Source organism: Penicillium waksmanii (assembly GCF_028829765.1).
Source record: "Penicillium waksmanii strain IBT 27052 chromosome Unknown utg000005l:1.0-5232799.0:1.0-5237142.0, whole genome shotgun sequence".
In the NCBI taxonomy this organism is placed as follows: Eukaryota; Fungi; Ascomycota; class Eurotiomycetes; order Eurotiales; family Aspergillaceae; genus Penicillium; species Penicillium waksmanii.
In genome coordinates this window covers 1491303-1515588 of record NW_026643252.1, presented here as the reverse complement: position 1 = coordinate 1515588, position 24286 = coordinate 1491303, and the positions used below count along the sequence as shown (strand labels likewise).

The 24286-nt window shown below is 50.2% G+C and overlaps 12 protein-coding genes across 12 annotated transcripts; 6 read left to right on the top strand and 6 right to left on the bottom strand.

Moving 5' to 3' along the window:
* Window positions 1–975: 975 nt before the first annotated feature.
* N7481_005481 (uncharacterized protein) lies at window positions 976–2022 on the top strand (the record flags this gene model as incomplete). Its single annotated transcript, XM_057264700.1, has 2 exons — window positions 976–1234; window positions 1325–2022. 2 exons carry the CDS (start codon window positions 976–978, stop codon window positions 2020–2022), a joined length of 957 nt encoding a protein of 318 aa, XP_057122420.1.
* Window positions 2023–2639: 617 nt separating this feature from the next.
* rgsB (uncharacterized protein) lies at window positions 2640–3818 on the bottom strand (the record flags this gene model as incomplete). The annotated part of the gene is made up of 2 exons (XM_057264699.1): window positions 2640–3597; window positions 3661–3818. The coding sequence occupies 2 exons, from the start codon at window positions 3816–3818 to the stop codon at window positions 2640–2642; spliced, it is 1116 nt and encodes a 371-aa protein (XP_057122419.1).
* An 828-nt stretch (window positions 3819–4646) lies between these two features.
* gcnE (histone acetyltransferase GCN5) lies at window positions 4647–6245 on the bottom strand (the record flags this gene model as incomplete). Its single annotated transcript, XM_057264698.1, has 7 exons — window positions 4647–4667; window positions 4729–5436; window positions 5493–5607; window positions 5665–5873; window positions 5959–6012; window positions 6074–6165; window positions 6224–6245. The coding sequence occupies 7 exons, from the start codon at window positions 6243–6245 to the stop codon at window positions 4647–4649; spliced, it is 1221 nt and encodes a 406-aa protein (XP_057122418.1).
* A 205-nt stretch (window positions 6246–6450) lies between these two features.
* Window positions 6451–6864, top strand: N7481_005478 (OST5 family protein; the record flags this gene model as incomplete). The annotated part of the gene is made up of 4 exons (XM_057264697.1): window positions 6451–6553; window positions 6603–6632; window positions 6696–6750; window positions 6819–6864. 4 exons carry the CDS (start codon window positions 6451–6453, stop codon window positions 6862–6864), a joined length of 234 nt encoding a protein of 77 aa, XP_057122417.1.
* A 161-nt stretch (window positions 6865–7025) lies between these two features.
* Window positions 7026–8180, top strand: N7481_005477 (putative DNA repair protein Rad1; the record flags this gene model as incomplete). Its single annotated transcript, XM_057264696.1, has 1 exon — window positions 7026–8180. The coding sequence occupies one exon, from the start codon at window positions 7026–7028 to the stop codon at window positions 8178–8180; it is 1155 nt and encodes a 384-aa protein (XP_057122416.1).
* Window positions 8181–8536: 356 nt separating this feature from the next.
* On the bottom strand, window positions 8537–12849 carry N7481_005476 (MRX complex DNA-binding subunit; the record flags this gene model as incomplete). The annotated part of the gene is made up of 5 exons (XM_057264695.1): window positions 8537–12322; window positions 12376–12466; window positions 12530–12557; window positions 12621–12622; window positions 12677–12849. Coding segments are annotated over 5 exons (4080 nt in total), but the record flags the coding sequence as incomplete, so codon positions are not given.
* Window positions 12850–13299: 450 nt separating this feature from the next.
* N7481_005475 (GATA transcription factor LreB) lies at window positions 13300–14527 on the top strand (the record flags this gene model as incomplete). Its single annotated transcript, XM_057264694.1, has 2 exons — window positions 13300–14422; window positions 14484–14527. 2 exons carry the CDS (start codon window positions 13300–13302, stop codon window positions 14525–14527), a joined length of 1167 nt encoding a protein of 388 aa, XP_057122414.1.
* Window positions 14528–15220: 693 nt separating this feature from the next.
* On the bottom strand, window positions 15221–16300 carry N7481_005474 (uncharacterized protein; the record flags this gene model as incomplete). The annotated part of the gene is made up of 3 exons (XM_057264693.1): window positions 15221–15647; window positions 15701–16000; window positions 16062–16300. The coding sequence occupies 3 exons, from the start codon at window positions 16298–16300 to the stop codon at window positions 15221–15223; spliced, it is 966 nt and encodes a 321-aa protein (XP_057122413.1).
* A 1016-nt stretch (window positions 16301–17316) lies between these two features.
* Window positions 17317–18732, top strand: N7481_005473 (FAD-dependent oxidoreductase; the record flags this gene model as incomplete). Its single annotated transcript, XM_057264692.1, has 3 exons — window positions 17317–17577; window positions 17774–18156; window positions 18270–18732. The coding sequence occupies 3 exons, from the start codon at window positions 17317–17319 to the stop codon at window positions 18730–18732; spliced, it is 1107 nt and encodes a 368-aa protein (XP_057122412.1).
* Window positions 18733–19056: 324 nt separating this feature from the next.
* On the bottom strand, window positions 19057–20842 carry N7481_005472 (uncharacterized protein; the record flags this gene model as incomplete). Its single annotated transcript, XM_057264691.1, has 3 exons — window positions 19057–19321; window positions 19382–20769; window positions 20828–20842. The coding sequence occupies 3 exons, from the start codon at window positions 20840–20842 to the stop codon at window positions 19057–19059; spliced, it is 1668 nt and encodes a 555-aa protein (XP_057122411.1).
* Window positions 20843–21357: 515 nt separating this feature from the next.
* N7481_005471 (putative Phosphoserine phosphatase) lies at window positions 21358–22443 on the bottom strand (the record flags this gene model as incomplete). The annotated part of the gene is made up of 6 exons (XM_057264690.1): window positions 21358–21491; window positions 21559–21707; window positions 21777–22079; window positions 22145–22221; window positions 22279–22292; window positions 22356–22443. The coding sequence occupies 6 exons, from the start codon at window positions 22441–22443 to the stop codon at window positions 21358–21360; spliced, it is 765 nt and encodes a 254-aa protein (XP_057122410.1).
* A 253-nt stretch (window positions 22444–22696) lies between these two features.
* On the top strand, window positions 22697–24188 carry N7481_005470 (tRNA (adenine-N(1)-)-methyltransferase; the record flags this gene model as incomplete). Its single annotated transcript, XM_057264689.1, has 4 exons — window positions 22697–22751; window positions 22872–23018; window positions 23072–23142; window positions 23208–24188. The coding sequence occupies 4 exons, from the start codon at window positions 22697–22699 to the stop codon at window positions 24186–24188; spliced, it is 1254 nt and encodes a 417-aa protein (XP_057122409.1).
* Window positions 24189–24286: the final 98 nt, after the last annotated feature.

The window sequence follows — 24286 nt, the reverse complement described above, 5'->3', positions numbered from 1 at the left end:
GGGTGGATCGGGATCGTCTCCGCCGCGTGAAGGAATGCGTCGCCTACTCCGCCCTTTCAAGCCAATCTATGCAAGTGCACAAGGGCGGGCCAGTTCCCAATTGTGGTCGCCGAGGAGCTTGGAATTCTTCAGATATATCAACACCGGAATTGAAGGGTCTACTGGGATGGAGGCATGAAACAGTAGTGTGTCAGAGGGCTGTCAAATGCTGTCAACCCACCCTTGAGCGTTTCAAAACAACCCTAGGAGTCCCTAGCATTGCGAAGGCAATCTAGCCAGGTGGAGCTGGACTCGATCGGAGAGGTCGGAACAGGGATTCCCTAGGAATATGGTTATGGGACTAGCAGGAAGCAATACGAACAGGTACCAGCATAATCCATGAACCAGTGCAGTGACACCATAGCGAACTATATCTACGTTATGGTGCTAGGAGATACCATGAGAGTTAAATCCTCAGATCAGGCTTGGCATGAGAACCTTCCTTAGGAGATTGTGATAAGATCACACTAGCCTTGAAACCAACTAATCAGATGGACTGAAGGACTGAATGGATCCATTCCCGAATCTGGTAAGGCGTGGTTTACATACCAGAGTACGAGAGTGATATGTGGGAATTGCCCCTACGAGCAGAGGCAATTTCTACATATCTTGATTTACTGTACTCCGTACCAGCCCTCACTTTTGACTTCTAGAATACTAAAATACTAGAATAGTACCCTGGAAACCCATTCATGTTGTTGACTTTACACTGTACTTCAAGACTACTAGTGCATACAATGCAAACAAGCTCCGCTCCGCTTCACGACACCAACTCTAACTCCATCTCCATCTCCATCTCCATCTCCAACTCATCACACTCTCTTGCTTCACAAGCCCACTACCCCCTCACTTACTCTCCTCGCTTACTCTTCACAATTCATTCTAATATCAAGGCGACCCAGGCCACTCAGGCCACCAGCCGATTTACCACACACCATGGACCAAACACATGGCCGAGCCCTGGAGGCTCTACAGCCATTCATCCACCTCGCCAACTCCAATAGTGCCACTTCCCCGCGCTTCATAGCCAACCTAATTACAAATGCCACATCGAGCCCCCAAACCTACGTCTTCGCCGAGCTCCTCGAAACCGAAACAGTTCAAGCCCTAGCCTCTCCAGACACCCCCGCCGAATACCAGGCCTACCTGAAGTTGCTACAGATCTTCGCCTGGGGCACATGGCAGGAATACCAGGGTACGATCACCTCAAACCCCTTAACTATTGTTCTGAAAATAATCCACCTTGTGTACGGTGAGAGCTAACTGCATCCCCTCCCCATCACAGAAACACCCAACCTCCCGAAACTGAGCAGCGAACAATCTCTCAAACTCCGCCTCCTCTCTCTCCTCTCTCTCGCTGCATCCGCCGAATCTCTAACCTACTCAGCCCTCATGAACGCACTCTCTTTCTCCTCAACCGCCGAGCTAGAGTCCCTGGTCACAACAGCCATCTACGCAAACTTGATATCCGCCCGTCTCTCCCCCGCAACGACCCCACCCAACGTGAACGTCACCGCCGTCGCGCCCCTCCGCGACGTCCAGCCACAGGCTCTCCCGAAAATGATCTCCCTCCTGACCGAATGGGAAGCCCGATGCGGAGAAGTAGTATCCGATTTGGAAGCCGAGATTGCGCGGGTTAAATCCAATGCGACGGCGCGCCATGCCAAGGACCAGGCATACCAAAAACGCATCGAGGAAGCCATGGAACGGCGAAAGGCAACGGGTGGCTCCTCTGTCGATGCCTCTTCGGGCGGTTCGTCGCGTGGGAAACTCGATGCCTTTGGGCGTCGGCCGGTTGGGCGGTGGGGTGCTGGCGGCGGGGTTCCGGGCAATAAGCGGGAAGCCGATGATATCGATCGTGATGATGGGTTCTGGGAATCTACTGAAGGTGCTGAGGCTGGTTCTCGGATGGATATTGATGAAGGGCCGTCTCGTGGTGGGAGCAGGCATTCAAAGCGCATTCTTGGAGGAAGGCCTAAGTGAAGAGCCTAGTAAACAATACGACGCAGATATACCAGCATATGGCTCTACATTTGGCATGCTGATGAATGCTATGACTCTCATACCTGACTAGATTTACCCCTCAAGGTGGTGAATTTTAATTGATATGATTCCGTATACATTGCTTCTGCTCTTCGACAACAAGAAATGTATTCGTGATGCCCTAGTGGCAAGACTCGTAGAGAACATAGATACAAAAGACAAAAGACAATAGATGGAATGTCAGAAGGGGTATTGGTAGAAGGGAAAAGACGGCAAAAGAGATGGCGAATATGGACACGGCAAGGAGAAGAGGCGTGGTCGCCAACGGTTGATGGTGAAAAGGGAGAGAGAGGGGGGTGGGGGTAAAGTCATACTCGGCGCAATTACACTGCCTTAGAAGGACAGACTGCGAAGCGAACTGAGAGTAATGGGGTTGAAATATTATGCTTCGCAGAAGCAAGCCAGAATAGTAGAATCCAGACGCCAGCTTGAGAAACATTCCACTAAAGCATACGGATGCAGACACTGAAAGGACCTGGGTCACGCCTCGGGCATTGCACGGGAATCAGAAAACAACAGAGCGGTGAGGTTGATCATTAGGGCAGGTAAAAACTGGTTTACAGCATAGTACCAGGGACGAAGATGAACAAAATACTCAAAGCAGCAGCGCTCAGGAAAGCGATTGCCGCAGTGACCAGAGCGCGCTTGTTGAGGAGCTTTCGGACGTATGGTTCGCGGATCGGGGCCCAGTTCATGAAAGTGTACTCGCTATAGCCAAAGAATGCCATGGCGGGATCTATCTTGTACTGATAGGAGACAATGAAGTAGGCCGCCACGGCAAATGGGAGAATAACCCAGCAGCGAATGCCGCGAGGCTTGTTGCGGAGCACCACATAAAAAGCACCCCAGAATCCACCTCCGAAACTGATAAGGGCGAAGGCCAAACGAGCGATAATGCTCAAAGGAACGAGATTTCCCAGTGCCTTGGCCTGCAAGAAGCCTGGGAATGCATCACGCTCCATAGCTTGGAAGACGTAATCCTTGGCGGGGTCGAATACCTCGGGATCGTCACGGTTGTCGTCTTCGATCAGGTTGATAATGGTGGAAACCATTGTTTCGGGAAGGATAATTTCTCGCTCAGAGCCAGGTAGAAGGTAGGTGTAAAGAATCTTTTCGGCACTTGCACGGATATCGTTACGAGCCACAGTGTGTCCAGGAGAGGTCGAGTCATCATTCCGGGTACCGTCGCTGGGGCGGGGTTGCACATCGTTGGATGGGGTGCGATATGCTGATTGAGATCCAATGCTGTTCTGGGGCGAATGTGAGGAAGGAGCGCCTTCAGAGCGCAAGAAAGCAGAGAGGCGGTGGTCGGCATCTCTGTCCTTCTCGTTGGTCTGTAATCGTGAAGGCCCAGCCTCCACTAAAGGGATATCACCCAGGTTTTCCAGGTTTTCCAACATCGCAGATGACCGCTTGCTGTCGGCCCTCTCCATATCAGGCGTTGCGACAAGGACGGACCGCCGAAGTTCCCGAACATAGTGGCGGCATAGGGACATGTGCTGTGAAACGTCCAACCTGTGTAATGAAAAGTCAATGATTAGAATCTGTATTGATTTGTCGGCGCGCGGCCAGCCTTACCAGAAGTCCAAGTAATCCACCGAGCGCTGCTGGTCTCGCATGTAAATGTAAAAGGAGAAGAGGTCGACGGGTGCTAGTGTGCGGCGACTGAGGACTTCGAAGAGAGTGGGCAGACGGTTTCGCTGCTCCACATCAAGAAAGGAATCTGGTGAGGCCATTTTGGGCAACTTGTCGATGATTCGTAACCGGTAAATTTCCACCACAAGTTCGAAAAGTCGAGGAGGGGCCGCAAAAGGGGGTAGAGAACGTGTTGGATCGGAAATCGCGTAGATAATGGGGTTTCAACACAACAATTGGTCGTAGGAAATTTCAAGAGGTTTGCCGAGAGTCGGGAAAAGAACGAGAGAGACCCTTGTGGGTATCCAAAAGAGGAGGTAGCGAAAAGAATCGAGTCTGGCGCCGCGGGACACGCAATGTTGACCGGATAGGAGAAGCCCCTGGGAACCACAGTATTGTCGCACAAATTTGGCCAACAGCCGCTCTACAGCAGCCAGGAACTCAGAGGAATGAAGAAGCAAGAAATCCCATGAACTAGGGGGGTAAAACGAACGAGACCAGGCTCAGTCAGGGCGAAGGTGAGGGCGAACAAGCAGATCGCCCAGCCACACTCGCAAACTGCCGTCGCCCAGGATTCTCGGAGATGAAACAACACCGCAACAACAATCATCCGGCCCCACCTGTCACTACGCGTGAGGAACATTGCATCATAGGGGGGTTCTTAATGTTTAATATGTACTCCGTACTCTTAATATTTAATATATTCTATCATCAACTTCAATTTCTTGATCATTCATATTTTCATAGCACCTTTCGGTTCTTATGCTCCTTAAAAACTATCCACAGGGTATTGCTAAACCGAGTCCCTCCGAACGCCATCCCATCTAAACACCGTCGCGAAAAAAAAAAAAAAAAAAAAAAAAAAAAAAAAAAAAAAAAAAAGAAGAGAAAGAAGACCACACTGTCCAAACGAGGGAGAACTAGCCGTCCTATTGCCCTTCGCCCAGATGCTAGAAAATCGGATGTTAGCATGCTACCTTGAAGACGGGCCCTTGTAACCTTTGCACTTACCGACCACTCAGGAATGTTTCGTATCTGCTGATACATAAACTTCTCAAGTTTGTTAGCACTCTTGGCGTAAGGAGTGCTCTCATTGTTATAACGTCGACAGTTCTCAAAGATTAATGTCGCATCCTTGATAAAATCCTGTGGAGTGGGGTACATGTCCTTCTCGTGTTTCTCCTCCATCGTGGACAAGTCCATCGGCTCCAGGATCACCTCGTAGTAATCGGGAACCTCGTCGCGATTCACAGGTTGGGTGAATGGCCAGGCTGCACTGTGGTTTTGCATATCATTGAGCAGATGCAAGAGTTGATTGTAGTTCGGCCCATGCCGGGGTTGGCGAGCTAGCTCATCCATGTCCGGAGACCATCCAGATTCCTTGACGGCAGTGATGGAGAGAGGATCGATTTTGCTGACGCCATTCTTCCAGTCCTTTGGTGCCTGATGAACAATATGCGACCGGCTGAATGCACGAATCTTCGCTTGGACAGCCTCTTTTTGTTTCAGAAGCATGCGACCCATTTCAAGGTACCGTATCTTTGGTAGCATGGTGCACTGCATAATAGTACCTCCCTCGTAGTCCTTGATGTAGCCCATCCAAATAGATTTGTCCAGCGTGATCTCCTTCGTAAACCCTTGTTTTTTGAAGTATCCAATGGCGTAATTGTCGGCATAGGTGAGAAAATGCATGATGGGAGAGGTGGCTTTCACGTAGTCCTGCGCAATAAACATTAGGCTTGAATAGCCTGGTGGCTGCAAGTTTTCGAACATACCTTCAAATGGGACATAAGATGCGCGCCGTAACCTTTGACCTGTTGGTCGGACGAAATGGCACAGAATACAATCTCGGCAAATTTGCGACTATTGAACGGGCGATATGTAATTCCTCTGGGGGTGTTCCCGTCAGCATCATCCATGTATGATCCCCATATTCATTTGACATACCCGACCACTTCCAACGGATGTTTCACAATCGCAATAGACAAATGCGATCGATCATACACGAGTCGGGCGATGTAGTCCTTTGGCATTTTGGGAAGTTGTTTTTGAAAGATACATTTCAAGCCAGTGAGGACAATGAAACTGTCGTGTGACCCGTCGTTATTGACTACGCGGAACTCGATATCTCCACGGCGTTCTTCTAGGACAGCAGGCTAATCCAACATGTTAAAAGGAGATCCATTATGGTTTTGGGCGTATGGAGCGTCGAGAGGCGATGAGGGGATAGGCAGCTCTCACCTTTTCGGGGAAAGGCACGATGCGCAACGGGGTTTTTTCCAGCGGACCATCCTCCTAGAAATTTAAAGTCAGCTGTGTCTTAGAACTAAAACAAACATCCAATCGCCGAACACACCTCTTTCTCGGGAGAATCGGTGCGCGCTTTCTTGCTAGCTTGCTGTTGTGAATCCGGGGAGGCGGCTTCCTCCGAGGCCTTCCTCTTGGAGCCTATAAATGAGATGATCAGTCAGTATATATCCCAGCTTCTGGATATAACTAGACTCACTCTTAGGTGAAACAACGGCCATGATAGGTGGATTGAGGGGACGATGACTGCGATCGCGTTCCTTGGGGGAGCACGTCGTCCCCGGAGTTTGAAGGGTTACGTAATCGGGCCAGATCAGCCAAGCGCTAAGACCAGCTATGTAACTATCCTCCCCCCGTACAACTCACCTTTGTTAACTAATTGATACTCTACTCTATTCCATTCCATCACCACCTATCACATCACTCATGTCTCTGAACGAAGTCTGGGAGGCAGCCTCCGCATCTCCATTCCAACCTCTTGTGCCCAAGGATAGCCAATTCTTTGTCGGCTTCTGTCTACTTCTGCTCGGTACGAACAACTGGCCTCATGTTGGTTGACATTACTGACTCAGTTCTAGCGGTCATTTTTACTGGTCTTTTCGGTCTGAGTGAGTTCCTTACCCACCAACGATGAAGCCAATTCCGAATTGCCTGACACTAACTCCAATCAGACCGTTCATTCCTGAGCCTCACCTCCGTGGGTCTGCCGGCTTCATTACTATTCGGGTAAGTAAATACGACATCACAGGTATAATCCGGTTTTTTTTGGAGGCTGACCTCGTTCCCATTGATAGTTTTGGATCTGTCTTCATGATCTGCGCTGTCGGAGTCTATGTTTAACGTGATACCCCCTACCAACTCTCTTCCCTCCATGTACGATAAGCGGGGAATCCAAAGGGACCTGTACTGCTAGAATCTCCCAAGTCATTACAAGCTCGTGACCTCAAAACTTCCTTCGCCACCTCACCCACGCCATTCAATATACCAGCACAGCTGCAACAATGGAGCCGTTGTTTACCTGTGTCTCCAATAATGCCCATCACCTCTATACCCTACTCTCTTGCATTGGCTTTGCCTCCAAGGCCACGGTCCAAATCACACCCGATGGCCTACGATTCTCGGTAGAGGAAGGCCGCGTCATCCAAGGCCTAGCTTTCCTCGATAAATCCCTTTTCAGCAGCTACACTTTCAACGAACAACCCGTCCCATATAACCAAGAATCAATCGAAAATGACGATTCCTCCGAGGACATTACCTATCCGCACTTCGTTGTTTCGCTCTCCGCTCTGCTCGAAACGTTGAAAATCTTCGGCATCAACGATCTCAACGAACCCAATGGCATTCGAGATACCAATCTTCCACAGACAAACCCTGCATCAAGTGCATTTAGCGCTCCCACATTGCTCATGGACCGCTCGTGTACCTTGCAATATGCACAGCACGGCAGCCCTCTGAGCATCGCGATCACCGAATCTGGCGTCAAAACTACCTGCGAACTAGTGACCTATGAGGCAGAAGGCGCGACTGACATCCCCCTTCAACGCGACGCCATCATCATGAAAATAATCATGCGCTCAGCCTGGCTACACAACGCCATTGCCGAACTCGATTCCTCAAATCCAACAATTCTAAAGCTATCCGCATCTGCCACGCGGGAACCCTTTTTCGCGCTTTCTGGTGCCGGTGGTCCCTTCAGTGAATCCACAGTCGAATTCTCAGTTGACCAGAATAATGAAATCGTCGGTGGTGCCAGTCAAGCCGGACCGCAGTCGCAGTCTCACAAGGTCTTGGCCGATGATGGCTCTTCACGCGTACGCGCAACGAGGGCAAAGTTGGCACCGACTGTTACAGAGACTTTCCTCGTGTCCCCACCGTCTTCAATGGGGGAGCGGATCGCGCAGAACTATCGGTTTGCTCTTATCAGGAAGGCGGCGCGTGCTATGTCTGTTGCGAACAAAGCGAGTATCCGAGGCGATCGACAGGGCGTGCTCAGCTTGCAGTTCATGATCGAATTGGACGATAATAATGCGGTTGGTAGGCCTGTCGGTGCTGGTGTGAAAGCCCCGGCAGGCCCAGTGTGCTTTGTGGATTTTCGTTTCGTGCCACTTCTTGATGAAGAGGATGCTGAATTGGATGTACCGGTTGATAATGAGTAGCTTGATCAAAACAAACAGAATTATCATTGTGAATGATAGTCCATTCCCTAGCATTTCATGTTTTTGGACGTAGACAGCCCTAGTGAACCTAAACCTAGAAACTACGAGCTTTCTCGTTTCACAGCTAAAGGAAAGATGTCTGGTTTGTGTGTTCAATCATTGTTTACTAGAAATCAGTTGCATTGATTGGCATGGCCTTGCTCGCCACCGAGGCCTGGATATGAGCAAGATGTTGTACTTCACGCTAAACGCACGGCTTTGAAATGAGAGTTAAGAAGCTTCGCCGAGATAGATCAAATTTACATAACCTGCAAGCACAATGTTAGTTAGGGTAGGCATCCCAAAAATGTATTACACTATAAGCATACCTCGGCAATTGATTGTCGTTCGATGATCGACTTTTGTCTCTCATTTCGTGACACACGGTAGTAGTAATCACTGAAGTCGCCACACTGCATATGGCGCAAGAACTCTTCGTCGTGTGTAATGACAATTAACTGGAAATTGGACTGCTGCTGTCGAGCACGGATGATATCATGGAGTGACTCAGCAAGCGAGCGAATGTTGTCACGATCCAAGTTCGTAGTTGGCTCATCAAGAGCAATGAGACCGCAATTGACGCCGAAACACTCTGCCAGTGCAAGACGGATAATAATACTGGCCAGGACCTTTTGGCCCGCACTGCAGCGGCCTCGCATATCCATTTCTGCGCCAGACTTGACCATGCAGACCCGGTAATTGTATGAGCGGTTGCCCTTGGCATTCTCATTGTCAGACCGAATGAGAACCATATCGATATCTGTTCCGCGGTATGTTTTTTGCCAGAGTTCTCCGATGATAGAGTTGATTTCTTCCATCTTCAGTCCGTGGTATGCCATGATTGCCTTGTCAAGGGCTCCTCCGTACCGTGCGAGATCCTCTACCGCGGCTTTCGTGGTTTCCACCTTGATATGGGATTCCTTGTATTTGGATGAAGCATCCTTGTAGTCTGTATTCCAGTCTGCCAGAAGTTGCATCAATTGATCATCCTTGGACTTCATCTCACCCATCTTGCTGGCTTGTTTGGCAGCAAGAGCATTGTGTTCACGGGTCCAACGTTCTGACTCTTGCTTGAATCGACTGCGGTCGACCTCGGCATTTTGCTCCTCGAGCTGTCCAACCTCTTCCATAACCGTGCCCAAAGACCGAGTGGCCTGGCGATATGTCAAGTTGTCCGAGTACTGCCGCTTTGTGTTCTCGCTGTCCTTGAGCTGGGCAGAGATCTTGTTGATCTCTCGTGTGATCTCGTTTTGCTCAGCCTCGAGCTTCGTAATCTCCGCTTCAATCTGCGTAAGCTCTCGACTACTCCGTTCAAGCTGACTTGGGCCACCTCGCTCGTTATATGAATTGATATCGTCATTCGCGAGATCGAGTTGGTGAATACTTTCCGAGATACGATTGATCTCATGCTGCAGATCCCGTTCACGTGTGTCAGCCCGTTGGCTGATATCATCATAGCGGGTCTGAGCTTGCAGCAGCTCCGGCGAAAGACTTTCAGTATCCTTTTCGGCCTTGTCGATAATTTCGCGCTGCTGGGAGTTGAGTTTCTTGTATTCTTCCACCCGGACAAGCAGATCCGCCTTCTTTTCCAGTTGGAACTTGGCATTGTTGAGCTGATCACGAACGTCTCTAAGCTGAAGTTCCAGCTTGTTAATCTCAGATTGCGTCTGCTCCTTCTCGGCTGTGAGGGCTGTGAGGGTTTTCTTTAGCTCACGAGACTTTTCGTTCGTAGTCTTGAGCTCATCCTGGATATCGTCCGAAGTACGACCCATGGAAATGTCTTGTTCCTTTGCCACAAGCTCTTCGATCTTCGACATGTTTGTCTTGATCTCAGTATCGTATTTGACGATTGTGCTGACTGTCTTGCTGAGGGCTTCAACGTCCCGCTTGCTTTCAGACATTTCGCTAACTGTTCGGTCATGTCCATCGAGCTTGTCAAGAAGTTGGTCTCGTTGTGTTTCGCATTCTTCCTCCTCCTTCTCTAACTCTGGGATTTCGGTCTCCTTGATACGAGTCCATGAATCATATGCTGCACTAGCCTCACGCGCAACCTTGAGTTCTTCTTCGAGGCTTTGAAGAGCCTCGTCTTCAGCATCAAGGCCTGCTTTTTTCACGAGGGCTTCCAATTTCTTGGTAAAGCGTTGAAGTTCTGATTCGGTTTTGAATGGTCGAGCGCAGGTTCGACACGTCTTGGCTTGTCTTGCTGCCTCGAGACAGTTGTTGAGGTATGTACCCATTCCAGCAAATTGGTCGGCATCTTTGCGGGCGAGGTCGAATTCGACTTGGCGTTTCTCGAGAGTTTCAAGATACTCCGTAGGCTCTGCCTCAATAGCCTCGCGAATTTCTTTTGCATAGTCATCGAGGTCTTTCTGGCGCTGCTTCAGGGCCTTTTTCGCATTCTTCAGCTTGAATTCTACTTGCTCCAGCTCCCGGCTCACGCCATCACGGTCTCGCTCAGCATCCACCAGCTGCTTGGTCTCGGTATCGACAACATGCTGAAAGTCCTGTTCAAGAGTGTGAGGTTGCCAGTCCGCACCGACGACTTTCGAAAGACGATCTCCATGGGCCCCCTTCATTGTCTGCAGGCTTCGCTCCTTCTCCTTGGCATCCTTTTTGAGATATTCTAATTGAGCAAGTTCCTTTGCCTTCTTTGAAGACTCAATCAGCTCGTTGTTCAGCTTCAGACCCTCGTCTTCTAAATGCTGGATTTGAGCATTGACATCCTGGATTTTTTGGTCCCAGGAAGCAGTAGCCGCTCGGTTCTTTGCATGATCAAGACTCGTGGTGATGTCCTCTGACTTGGCTTCCAAAGAGCTTTGTATGCCTTCGTCAACGTCAATGTCATTGAGCTTTCTCTGGTACGTGGCCGCCTCTCCGTCGTTTGCTGCAATTTGTCTCTTCGCGGCATTCTTGCTTTCTTGAAGAGCAGACTTCCTTTGACCAATGTCATTAAGAATATCTTGGACTTCGCGAAGTTCCTTTTGTGCCTCTCTTTTCAGACGGTCAAGAGACTGGTTCTGATCACGCAACAAACGTCGAATCTTCTGCATAAAAGCATCAACATCGCTTTGGTCCATGTTGTCGTCGACTCCGCGAATATTGTTCCCGCGAGCGATCTCGGTGATCATATTTTGGCGCCTCTGTAGCTGTCGCTCAAAATTCGCCTTGTCATTTTCGTATTTACCGTTCTCAGCCTGCTTCAAGCCTAGCCGGTGTCTGGTTTGTTCAATCTGCTCCTTGAGGTCCATATAGTTCTCTTTCTGAGCTTCTTCCTGTTGTTGATACTGAATTTGTTTTGTCTCGAATTGTTCGAGGGTAGATTCGAGCCATTCGTCGGAGTCATCCAGCTCCACCAGATGTCGTTTAAGGTTATCAATGGTCGTTTCGATGCTTTTCGCTTCAATTCGCTTTCCCTCAAGGGCGCCAAGAACCTGGGCATAACTCTCAGATTCCCTCCATGCCTTGTCAGCCAATTCCGCGACCCGGCGCATTTCTTTTGACATTTTCTGGGTCTCTTCGCGCAATGCCTCAATTTCGTCTTGAAGCTTGACGGATCGCTTCTCTGCTCGGTCGGCCTTGTCTTTGTCTTCTTTAGCATGTTGCTCCATGATCTTGAACTTGGCCAGCTCCTCATTCTGCCTTTTTCTCAGGACTTTGATGTTGTCAATCGCCTTGGTGTACTTCATGGCTTCAAATATCTCATCGAACCTTTTCTTGAGTACAGATGGCTCGCTCATTGGCCACAGGCTTTCATCCTGGTGGCAGAAAATGACGGAATCCAAGACCGCCTTGGAAACGCCTAGGTATTGGGGCATGATCTGGTCCAGCTCTGCAACTCGTGAAGAGATAGATGCACGTTCGCCGTTTTTTACCATGACCAACTGTCCCTCCAGTGTCTTCTGCTGCCTCGTGGTTTTCTTGACCGTGAGCTGCAGGCTGCGTGTGGCAACCATCTTTGCGCCAGAGGTGCCATTGAAGGAAAGTTTCACCTGGGCGAGAACTTCTTTCTCGCCGCATAACTTGGGATCGTGGATGAAAGCTCCACCTTTGCTATTCGGAGGGAGGTCGCCCGTTGTGGCATATTTCAGGCATTCGATGATGGTCTAGATGCTGTCAGCTCTGGGCTTGCTTGCGCCTGCCATGGGCCAACTCGTACCGTTTTCCCTGATCCGTTGTATCCAACGATCAGGGTTAAAGGGGTATGGAATTGGATGGTCTCGCTGCGCGTGTTATCGAAGGAGCGAACTCTAGAAACCAAGGTATACAAATTAGCGCATCGCCATCTAGCAGGTATATCAGCAGGGCCATACCCCAAAATCGAGAGTTTATCGATCTTCGCTATTCATCATCATGTCTCTGGTCAGATTCGGTCTGGGCGACTGGTGAATGGGCCACACTTACACCTGTTAGGCCCATTAGTACTGTCAAAAGTCCGCGGGGAAATGCTCCGCACTTACATTTTGGGTCGCGCGGCACAGTGGGCGCTTTCAGAATGTTCACAAACTGTGATGGTCGTAATCTTGCCACCCACGCATCCAGCGCTAGTGCTGTACCAGCCGTCCTGGGTGTGCTCGGTTCGTGGGCGAATTTGTGATGTATCGAGCTTTCTCCACTTGGAAGCGTCGCGCCTCTGCAACACGAAGTCACGTGTCTCAAATGGAACGTTATTAAGCAGTCTCGACCCCCACATAAGATCGGCGAGCGCAGGTTGACAGCAACTGGTTCGGCTCATATTTCCTACCTTTTCCCACTTCGCCCTCCCCAGAGTCCAGAATACCTGTGCAATTGGCACGGGAGAGTACTTAATCGAAGTTTTTGGTCGAGTTGACTTGACTTCGTGGATTCAGCAGCTTCTCCTCCACACCCGCCCGGCCAAGAATGGTCATTTCCGCCACACATCTATACCGGCTGTGGCTCCTGATACCTCTCCAGGGAATGCGCCCGTCGATCTCTCGTGATCCCTAAACTCTGTGGTCTCCTCTGAGCTCTGGATGCATGTTACGATAGCGATCCTACCACCAGCAATAATTTCAGTTTCTCGCTTTCCCTATCCTGATCCACACCCTTCTCCTTGCTCGATATGGCACTGAGCCAACAACAGTCCTACGACAACATGCCCTTGCCCGCCCCACCGTCCCGAACTGGCTCCAACGAGGGGAACCTGGGCTACCCTCCTTCTCAGCAATCAAATGTTCCAGGATCATATGGTCATTATGGCTTTCAGGACCAGCAACAGGGGGCATACTCCTCTCAAAATGACCCAGGTTGGATTCAGCGAGTCTTGGAGGAAATGAAGGACATGCTTGTCCTACTCAACGCAGACGGTCGCATCAACTATGCGTCACCATCAGCGAAACAAATTACCGGTTGCGTTGCGAAACAGTTTGAGGGCACCTTCCTTACCCAGTATATACACGACGATGACAAACATATCTTTATCCGGGACATGGCCGAGTCGGTCAAGTCCAACCAACCATTTCGGACTCATGTGAGACTCCAAAAGACCAACAGCACGCATGGCCTCGTCGAAATCTATGGGCATCCGCATATTGCAAACCAAAACCCATCCCAAGGCCGGAATGAGTCGAGTGAAGACCGTTGTGCGGGGTTCTTTCTCATGTGCCGGCCCTATCCCAACAAGACCTCACTGCTCCTCGACTCCTTTCTAGAACATAAAATCGAAAATGCGCGATTGGTCCAGCAAATCGCCAAACTCAAACAGGAGGAGGAGGAAGAGGCAAACATGACTCGCATTCCATACGGCAAGATCGATGAAGATAAATCTTTCAGCGAGAACCCACCTGCCACTCATCAAGTAGTCTTGAGCGACCAAGAATCTACCGAGACGGTCGCTCCCAACTCAGACTCATCCGACGAGAACCCTTCTATCGACTTTTACTCAGACGATCCACCACGACGTGCTCAACACCTGTCCCATATCGATGGCATTGAAGTCATGACCGGTCTCTATTATGGCGACGGTGAAAGATCGCATGGCCTCAGTACCGGTCTTAACCGGGGAAGACTGGTACATTGTGATATTGATATCACAACGGCAGCAGACCAAGCACGCAATGCTCAAGAAGGCGACCGACGAAAGAGACTGAAGGGTCAACATGTCTGCGGCGACTGTGGTACAGCTGACTCTCCTGAGTGGAGAAAGGGCCCTGGTGGCCCTAAGACTCTTTGCAATGCTTGTGGTCGTGAGTTGAGCAACAGTCCCCTTGATCTAACATACAAACTAATCAATATGCCTCCCTTCAGTGCGTTGGTCCAAAAAGGAGAAGAAACGCCAAGATGTCACATGAACCCTTCCTCATTAATTCTTAGCTACTGGTTTTCTGGTGGCCATATGGTGGTGAATTCTCTCTTTTTTTCTTGTTTTCTTTCTTCTTGCCTTCGGGCCCGCCATCTTAAAATGCGTGTCTCGACATTTGAAATCTGCTTTGAGTTCACTAGATTTTTTGATCGACTAGGTGCTCTCTGGAAATTCACACCTTTGCGTTGAAAGCACCGAGTCGGCGGTGGTCCTTAGGATGATTGGCATTATTTAATGAAGTCATGACTTGTTTTTATTCGAATCTGATTTGCAAGGTACATAGTTGTGGGCTTCTCGCTCAGGCTTTTAAGGCAGCTTTTCTTTGCACATGATTTATCGAAACACGGCGGGATCGGATCACTAGTATGAAATTTATTTTATATTCTTGTCATTGTCAATTGTTGATGGGTAGATAATTACGGTGCGAGGCTCCAGGTCTTAAAACTGGACTAGTAGTCTCATGTTGAAACGCCTTCAGCTGATATGTACTAAGCGTATTTTAATGCCTCAGAAGGCCATTCCTGTTCGACCAAGTGTCATGTGGGGGTCTCTTTGTGAAGAAATAAAAACCGGTCGAAGTCACTGGGAATCTTGACCAGGAAAGGAGGGAAGTGTGGGTGAAAATGAAAAGATGGTATCATGGGCAAGAGATGCAAGTTCAGAACGCATGAGCACGAATAGTTTAATTCTTTGTTGCCTTCTTCGGCGGTGGCGGGAAGTACATCGGTTGACTTGATGACCCCTGGGCCTCTGTTGTTGGCGGTTGATATGGTATTTGAGGGCTTGGCATGCTGCCATTGTCCCTTAATGGCAGATCGGACGATGTACTACCACTTCCGAGGCGATTGAAGGCCAAATGACGCGGTGTGAATGGCGATATCGGAGCCCCATGTCTCACGACGGGCGAAGAGGCGATCGGAGGAAACCCGGGGGTTCGAGGAATCATCCCAGGTGCCGACATAGGGACCATGCTTGGCGATTTCAAGATTTCTTCCTCAAACTCCTTTTCCACGCGCTTCTCCTCTCTTAACTCCAAGACCTTCTCTTTTTCTTCTTTTGTGATGAAACAGGAGTGAATGCTGATTCCGAAATCGACGGCATATAACACACTGCAGGAAATATTAGCCTTTTTGTCTATGGTGTTAAGACCGGGTTCACATACATGACAATCACAGTGATTGCAAAGAGCGACTTGGCTTGCATGCAATATCCAAGATTCGACTTGTGTGCAGCCACGCTACAGCTTTTCGTAATATACCATGGAGATCCTAGCTGTGGATGCTGTGGATCTGATGTGTCGCTCCCAGCTTGATATCGAGCTGCCACGATGTAGAGTACTAAGAGGGCACCGTGGGTCGCCGCTGCGATGGGGGGGAAGAACAGATGCAGAGCATGGAGGGGTAGCTTGACAATCAGCATGAATGTGCTTAGAACACCAATCACTAGATTGAAATTTGTGATGCTATTATCAAGTCAGTCGCGAATCATTCGCTGGTTGTCCGGCAGAACTAAAGAAGACATACAACGATGACCACACCATGGGCGCTGAATAGGGCCGGTGGTTAGCGGCGGCGTATAGCGCTTCATCAGGAGCGCTGTTGAAGCCGTTGTCGGCACCATCCTGCCAAAGTAATGTCCGGTACGTATTGTGCGATGCAATTCCCGTCAGAGTCAGAACAACGACCACAAAGGGAAATTCAACGGCCATCAACCAGTAGGCCAGCTTGTAGTGTCGATGCTGCCTGGGGAAGAAGAACTGCATGTTGGCGGTGACGAGCGAGCGCGATCAACTCCAGCTGAAACACTTCTACTCCAAAATGGCGGGCGACGACAATAATAATGGAGTTACAATGCGATTTGGCCAGGCCGGCTGGCTGAGACCTCCAGTGCTTCGCATGTAAAATTCAGAAGATGAAGCTCCTGCGCAGGAAGGTAATAAGATCAGAACGGCACGAGTTTGGGCGATCCGGACGATGGGCGTTAGATATGAGGTCGAGGGCCTCAGACGGCCAACCTTTCCGTCGCCCATGGCCGGACTGCAGAGAGGCGCACGAATCAACAGCGCGAACGCATGCAGCGAGCCCTGGCAATGTGTCTGGGAGATGCATCTGACCAATGCTTGCTGGCGGCAAAGCGCCAGCACCAACACCCCGACAGGGCTGTGGCACCAATGAGATGGCGGAATCGGGGGATGAGCTGCCGGTCGTCACACACTAGTGAGTGTGATGAGAAGACGGATCTGCACAATCACTCCGCAAAGAACTTCAGCACACAAACTCGGACTAGTTGCATGGCGATGGGCAGCGCTTGGCGAAACGCTGCGGTGGGGGAGGTCGAGTTCGTGCGTGATTTGATCTCGTTGCATGCATCCCGCCCCAAGTCCAAGTCCAAGTGCTTGTACAGAGTATGGAGTATGTACTTTCACATCGGTGGGGTGTTAAAGGTGGTCCCATCTCGATGGACCTGAAAATGACATGAGACCCTCCTCCGTAGAGCAATCAGACCATGCGAGAAAATAAGAATTTGGTGACAGGGTTGGCAGTTGATCACTGTAGAATCCAATCCAGTGGTACCTTTGAATGTGATGGGAGGAAGTCATGTGGTCTCCCATCACTTCACATCACAGCAAGAGCATTAGCATTAGCAACAATCTGCTACTCCACCACCCCATCACTCTATCACTCCATTGGACGTGACTTGAGTATCCATTTTCCGGCCACATTAGTATCCTTGTCCTCGGTTATACGTTGCATCCCCACTGCATTACGACGGGGTCTAATGAGAGCTTTCCGACCGTACTATCGGCCAATCCAGCGGCTAGCGCTTCACCGAGGCCAACCCCGACCTTCAAACAGGCAGTTCCATTCGGGAAGGCGTATCAAGATGAGCTCCCAACGTGAAGACTCCATCCCGCACGAGCTGCGCACGGCGGCAGAACCCCGGCAGAACCGACTGTATCCTGTGCGTCTATCACATGTGGAGCAAGTCAACCCCTCAGTTCGACTACTGCAGTTCGCCATTCCGCCCCAAGAGAGTAGTGTACGTCAACACCCACTCCAGTCTAGGAACCACTGTCCTAGTAGTCTCTCCAAGAAAAAAAAAGTACAGGGCCTAGCTTCAATTGAGGCACCTTCTGTATCATTGAGTGGTTGCACTTGACCAATGATGACCAAACTATATACCCCAACGTCAAAAGGGACTCGGAGTGTCAGGCTTATACATTGTACTTCTATAGGATACCCAACAACCTTTTTATTTTCTGCCTGGCCAATGGCTAGATGTTCACATCCCGTCCATTTCTCAGGCAGGTGGTTTCACTATTACTTCCACCCCTGCAGATGCTCAACTTTTACCGCCGCTTGATTCCCCACCAAGGTCGATGGCTAGCGAGGAAGCGGATATAACCACAGCGTCACAAGGTCGTGCTCCATACGTGGAGCTAGCCGTGCAGGAATCTCCTTCCAACCCATCTGCCGCGTGGCTTTGGAAACCGAAGGAGGATATCCTCGGTAAGGAAATCAACATTCGTGTCGGGGGAAGCTTTGTTTGGCCACCCACCGGGGTGGATCTCCGTGACGTTCAAAATGTTATTTTTGTTGCTGGAGGCGTTGGTATCAAGTACGATTTCCTACTATCCCTCCACAAGCAATGCCATTGGATTTATGCACATCCACTGGTATACATACAATCAAGTACATCGGGAACAGAAATTGTACTAACACAGTTTCTAGCCCTCTCATCTCCATCCTGTCACATCTTAATAGCCAATCTTTTAACGCCCATTCTATCAACGTTCATTTCCTCTATTCCAGCCGACTGACGACTGGGGTTGAAACCGCATCATCTCAGGCAGCCTTGGAACAGGTGTTGTTCCTATCACGGCTTCGGCAAATCATCCGTACCCAGTTGCATTTGCAAAAGTTCAACATCTCTCTACAACTTTTCCTTACTAATCTCAAGTCTTCTATACTTGAGCCCTCCAGCAGCCTTGCAGACCTCGCTATTCATTCACGGAGAATTGGCGAAGATGATCTCCGTGCAGCAATCAAAGATAGGGATGGGAAAAGAGACCCACAGAAGACGGTGTCTTATGTTTGCGGACCACCTGATATGACAGATGAGATGGTCGATCGCCTAAAGAAAGTTCTTGATGATCCAAAGGGACAGCGAATCTTCTACGAGAAATGGTGGTGAGTGTTGAAATCTAACGCCCAGAAGACTTATTCAGCACATGGTTGGTCTTCAGTCCCAGGTGCTGGACTTTCAAAACAGGAACTACAGATATTCACAAAACTTGAAAGATGGGAAATGTTGAAATATTCAATAAAAGATAGACACCTTACAGACTCCGACTTCTTCCAAGCCACGGGGGAAAAAAAAGAAGGATAGTATATGTACAGAGTAAAACGGACAAAGCCGTACGCACAGAAGCGACAGTATAACAAGAGCAGAGCTCATGTGGAGAAGTAGACAGATAAGAAAGGAAAAGAAGAGAGAGGGAAAGGAATATGCTTTCTGTTAATATGATTCGCTGGAACCTTTGACGGCGCCCCCGTCGACAATCATCATATCATCGAGTTTGGCCTCAGTCTGGCCCCATTCAAGACGTTTATAGGTCGTCACACGGCCGGGGCCAATGTCGAAGTCAAAGAAGCGGATTCGTCGAACGTAGTTGTCATAACCACCGTAGCCCCCCATGCCAGCACCACCGCCGTAGCACATCCAAAGGGAGGGTTTATCGTTTGAATCTTGATCCAACATGCAATAGTCATTGGCATGGTCGCTGAATAGATGTTAGTACCTGCAGAGAAGTAATCACAGAGGGAAAACGTATTTGACTTACTGCCCACCAGTGACAAATAGAACGCCCTCTTCTTCAAGAGCATTCTTGAATCCGGAATTGAATCCAGGTGCGGTTGGGGCTTCTTTCCATTGGCCCTTCCAATATCTGTCTGTGCTTCGGTACTCAGGGAGCGGAATGTGAATGAAAGCCACATTCATGTGGATGTGGGAGTATTCCCGGTGTTTCTTTTTTAAACTCTGGGCGGTGTTTTTGAACCAACGAATCTGACTTGGTTTAATCCAATCGTAGCCCCTGAACTGGCGTTCATCAGGCGAATAGGAATGTGTGTCAAGGAGATAAAAAGTGAGAGCAGAATGTTGGCTCTTTCCACGGTCGAGAACCTCGACAATATAGTTTCCGACCCCGTCAATGTCTTCGGGGCCTGCGGTTGCAAGGGAGTAGGGTAGGTCTTCGTAGATTGACATGAGTTGTGCTCGACTGAGGTCACCTTCGTCATCATGGTTACCAAAAATAGCTGCATAGGGAATTTTGCGGTCGACAAGAAGTTTCACGGATTTGAAAAGGGCACTCTGGGCATCAGGCGCAGTTTCGCCATTGACCTGATCACCGGTGAACACAACCATATCAGGCTTCTCCTCGTCGAGGAGACGTTCCACGAACTCCAAGGTTCGAGGATCGGCCTCACACTTCTGCCCTGGCGTAGTTTCAACTGGGACAGGGTCCCGGCAGTCACCAAGACCAGTGCTGAAATGAAGATCTGCCAGTTGCATCACCTTGAACTTTCCGTGTTCGTTGATCCTGGGAATAGGCCTCTTGCTTTTGGTGGGGTTTCCGCGTCGAATACTGAGACGAGTCTCCAATTTCTCCGTCCGACCATCCAACAATAGAGGAGTATCTTTTACTTCCCAATTTGGACGAGGATCCACAGCATCTGCACCAAAAAGTACGTCGATGTATGTCACTGCCTTTTCTGAATCACTGGCGTGGCGTGAAGAGGATCTCTTTAACCAAATACCGCCTGGCCGGGACTCCCAGGACTCAACTTCCCCTTTGGCGTTATTGGCGGCGCTATAATCGGTCGGTGGGGTGAGTCGACTGATTTTCATATCAACAACGACTCGGTCATCTGGGCCCAACTCCTCTTCCTTCTTCCGCTGGAATTGAATATAGGCAGTCGAGGTCCAGCCCGAGCGCAGGTAGAGATCTTTGTGAACGCGGTGCCAAAGATCGAGGTCCGTGTTGCAAGTTGAGAAAGGGTTGAGTGAGGAACATTTAATGATTGTGACATCGGTGATCACGTATCCGGAATAGTGCATAGGCAGGTGGCCATGGATGGACTCGGGAAGGACACGGAATCGATTATCGAGGAAGAGAACAACGAGGAGGACAAATGAAACGAGTAGGCCGAGCTGTACGCCCGTACGGACCTAAGAACAACAGTCAATTTTAACCAGAAACAGTGAGAACCGAGAAAGGAGGCCATACGAGCCGGCGAGCCATGATGAAGCTGGTATCACCCTGGCAAGGACTTGGTCAAGAGGTGGGAGACGCAGTGTCGCATGATGCCACCCACGTTGAAGGGGGATACTATGCAGGCCACGAGAAGACCGTTAGGTTCAGGTCAGCTCACAGAGCCATGGAGCCACCAAGAAAAAAGAGAAAGATGAACAAGCAGATAGTTGTTTTGGAACAACGAGACTCGAGGCTGGGCCACGCCTGGACCCGCAATCACAAGGCGGTCACCCCAACTCCTGAAGAGTCCCGTCTCCCGTCGCTCTCTCCGCTTTTTCCCAGTGGTACAAAGTGTGCAAATCGTACGTAGTATAATTAGTATAATTAGTATACTACATATCAGATCAAGATTGAAAATTGAACCCATTGGTTTCTATTTCTTTCTATTCAACCATTGGCTTTGTGCAATTATATCATCTAAGTCATCTAAATCCTGGTCATCGACCATCAAGGAATGGCCGGTTCATTTACAATTCTCTCAATTTTCTCAGATTCCGTCGAATCTATGCACTTTTGGTGGCGACATCAGCGGGTGACACCTTACCGGCAAGGATATCTTGGGTGGTCGACAGGATAGTAGACCAGTCCTGGAAGGTTGTGTAGGGCATGCCTCGGCGCTCGCAGAAAGTCACTAAATCTATAAACAAGCCTGTCAGTTCCCGATGCTCAACAATCGATGCTGGGGCATCTTTGAGCCAACTTACCTTTACCAGCCTTGGCGAACAGGAGGTTGGTCTCCGCGGCAGCCGACAAATCGGACACACCGTCACCGGCGTACAGGAGTACTGGGCGTTCGCTGTCAGGCAGAGCAGCGTAGGGCTTGATCTCGATGGACTTGTCGTGGCCGAAGTGGCTAGAAAAGGCAGGTGAGCACTACCATTCAATACAGCACTCATGTTGGAAAGTGCGTCAGAACACGTACCTCTCGTCGTGGTACTGGATTTGCCAGCCACCCTCGCTGTTGATATCCTTGCCGTCGCGGGGCACCACCTCGTTGCAGACGATGTGAAGGTGGTCTCCGGGCTTGTGGCCGAGGAACTTCTCGAGCAGCGCACTAATGATGGGCTTCATGCCGGAGGACAGAATGACGATAGGAACATTGTTGTCACGGGCCCAGTAGTAGAACTTCTCGAAGTATGGGTCCAGCTTCATGTTCTTCAAAAGTGTCGCGATACACTCGTCGTAAGGGGTCTTGATGCTTCCGAGCATCTCACGGAAGGCGTCACTAGCGCGGAGGGGTACAAAGTCAGAACAAGCGCCTTAACCAGTTAAGGGTCTCTTCATTCTTACCGGAACCCAAGGGTCTCATCGAGGACCTTCTCGTTCAATTGTTGGCGACGCTCGCGGCCAAATCCGAGGTTGTCAATCTATGCGAATACCGTCCGTCAGTCGAGGAATACGAATATGGGGCACGAGACACGGACCATGAAGTCATTGCCTGCAGTATTTATTAGTAGGCGCACTCAAACCCAGACCCAGGGTTGAAGAGTTCAGTACTCACTATCGTCGACGGTGATCGTTCCGTCGAAATCAGTGAAAAAGATCAACTTAGGCTGAGTTGCCATGTATGGCAGCGCGGTAGAACCCATTGTGAGAAGAATGAACAAGGAAGATCACAGGAGATGTGTAGCGGAGATCAAAAGGTGTAAGTTCGTGAGGTGAACAGGTTCAAGTTCAACAATTGCGTACGAGTAGAGGAGAGTCGAAAGATCTAAATGGAGGGGGTCCCCCGGTGAGCGGCGAGGGGAAGCCGGGGAGTGGAACTCGGTGGGTCACCGTCAACCGCGGGCTTTTGGGCGCCGCAGCGAGATTTTCCCATTCAGGATATCTTGAGCTCCAGCTATGGCCCGTCTCCTCCAGTCATTGCGGCAACTGCTAGGCGTGACGCCAGCTGTTGGTCCTGCTGGCCCCCGACCCCCGGTCTTTTGACCCTAATTTCTCCATCTTTCGAGGTACGTAGGCCCCGGATCGACTGCCCCCATTTCAGTGTGTGGACGTGGCTAACAGAGACGCGCAGAGGGTGATCGCATTGTGCTTCACAATAGGCAACCGGTGTTGACGAAACCATTGAAGAAGGGTGACAAGACAAATCTTCGTCGTGGACATCTGGACCATGATCGTGTTATTGGAAATCGTGTCTGGGATTCTGTGCAGGCTCACAAAGGTAAGACAGGTATACTTTCGCGATGGCGATCGACGTGACTTACCAGGGAACAGGCCCCGACGTTCGACCAAGCCTTCCAACGCTAGATGAATACGTTGCTTTAACACCTCGCCATGTGACACCGGTATGCGCTTCGCCTGATTGAACAATTGAAGGAATCAGAGTCGAGACGGCTGCTCACGCCAGTAGATCTACCCCCACGACGCCAATTTGATCGTCTCCCTCCTCGACCTCCACCCTAATACCCCGGCCGCAGGTGTGAACGAACCTCAGATAGAGATCCTTGAATCCGGCACCGGCCATGGCTCCTTGACTCTGCACCTTGCGCGTGCCATCCACGCCGCTAACTCGACTCCGCCGCCTCATCCATTGAAATCCCAAATCCGATTCCTCGAAGATAGAGCTACACGACCAGGAGAAGAGGACTCGGAACAAATTGAGGGTAGCCAGGCTCAGAATGCCGATGCCGATACAGTGCAGGAAGAGTGGGATACATGGCGAGCGCAGCGCAACGCAATCATTCATACCGTGGACGTCTCAGCCAAATTCTCCAAGCTTGCCGAGAAGAACGTGCAGGGGTTCCGTCGTGGAATGTATGGCGGAGATGTTGATTTCTATGTTGGCCCAGTTGAGGACTGGATTGCAGAGCAGAAGAAGCAGCGAACAAAGACCGGCGTGCTATCTTCGTTGACAGGACAGAGCTCGGTCGAGCCGTTCCTGTCACACGCGATCCTGGACATGCCGTCTGCACAACTTCGAATCCCGCATGTTGCGCCTATGCTGAAACGCGATGGCTTCCTCGCTGTCTTCGTGCCGAGTATTACTCAAATCGGCGATTGCGTGCGCCTGATTCGCCAGCACCATCTGTCTCTAGTCCAAGAGAGGGTGGTGGAGCTTGGCATGGGCATTTCTGGCGGCCGTCAATGGGATGTCCGACTCGCGACGAAGAAGTCGGGAGCCGATCCTGCCTCGTGGAGTCCATCTGCCGAAGCCGAATCGGACGATGCGTCGGCTGACCCCGCTGAAGACCTTACCGAGATCCCCGTTTCCGAAGTCCCATCCAAAGTGGATGAGATGGTTATGGTCTGTCGACCGAAGGTCGGACTACGGACCATGGGCGGCGGCTTTGTGGGGATCTGGAGACGCATTGAAGATCTCCCCATCCGGTGATTTCTGATATGCTATACCCTCGTCTCCATTGTACTATACCATTTGCATCAACATGTGTACCACTAACTCCAGTCGAAACCACCATGAACAATACATAA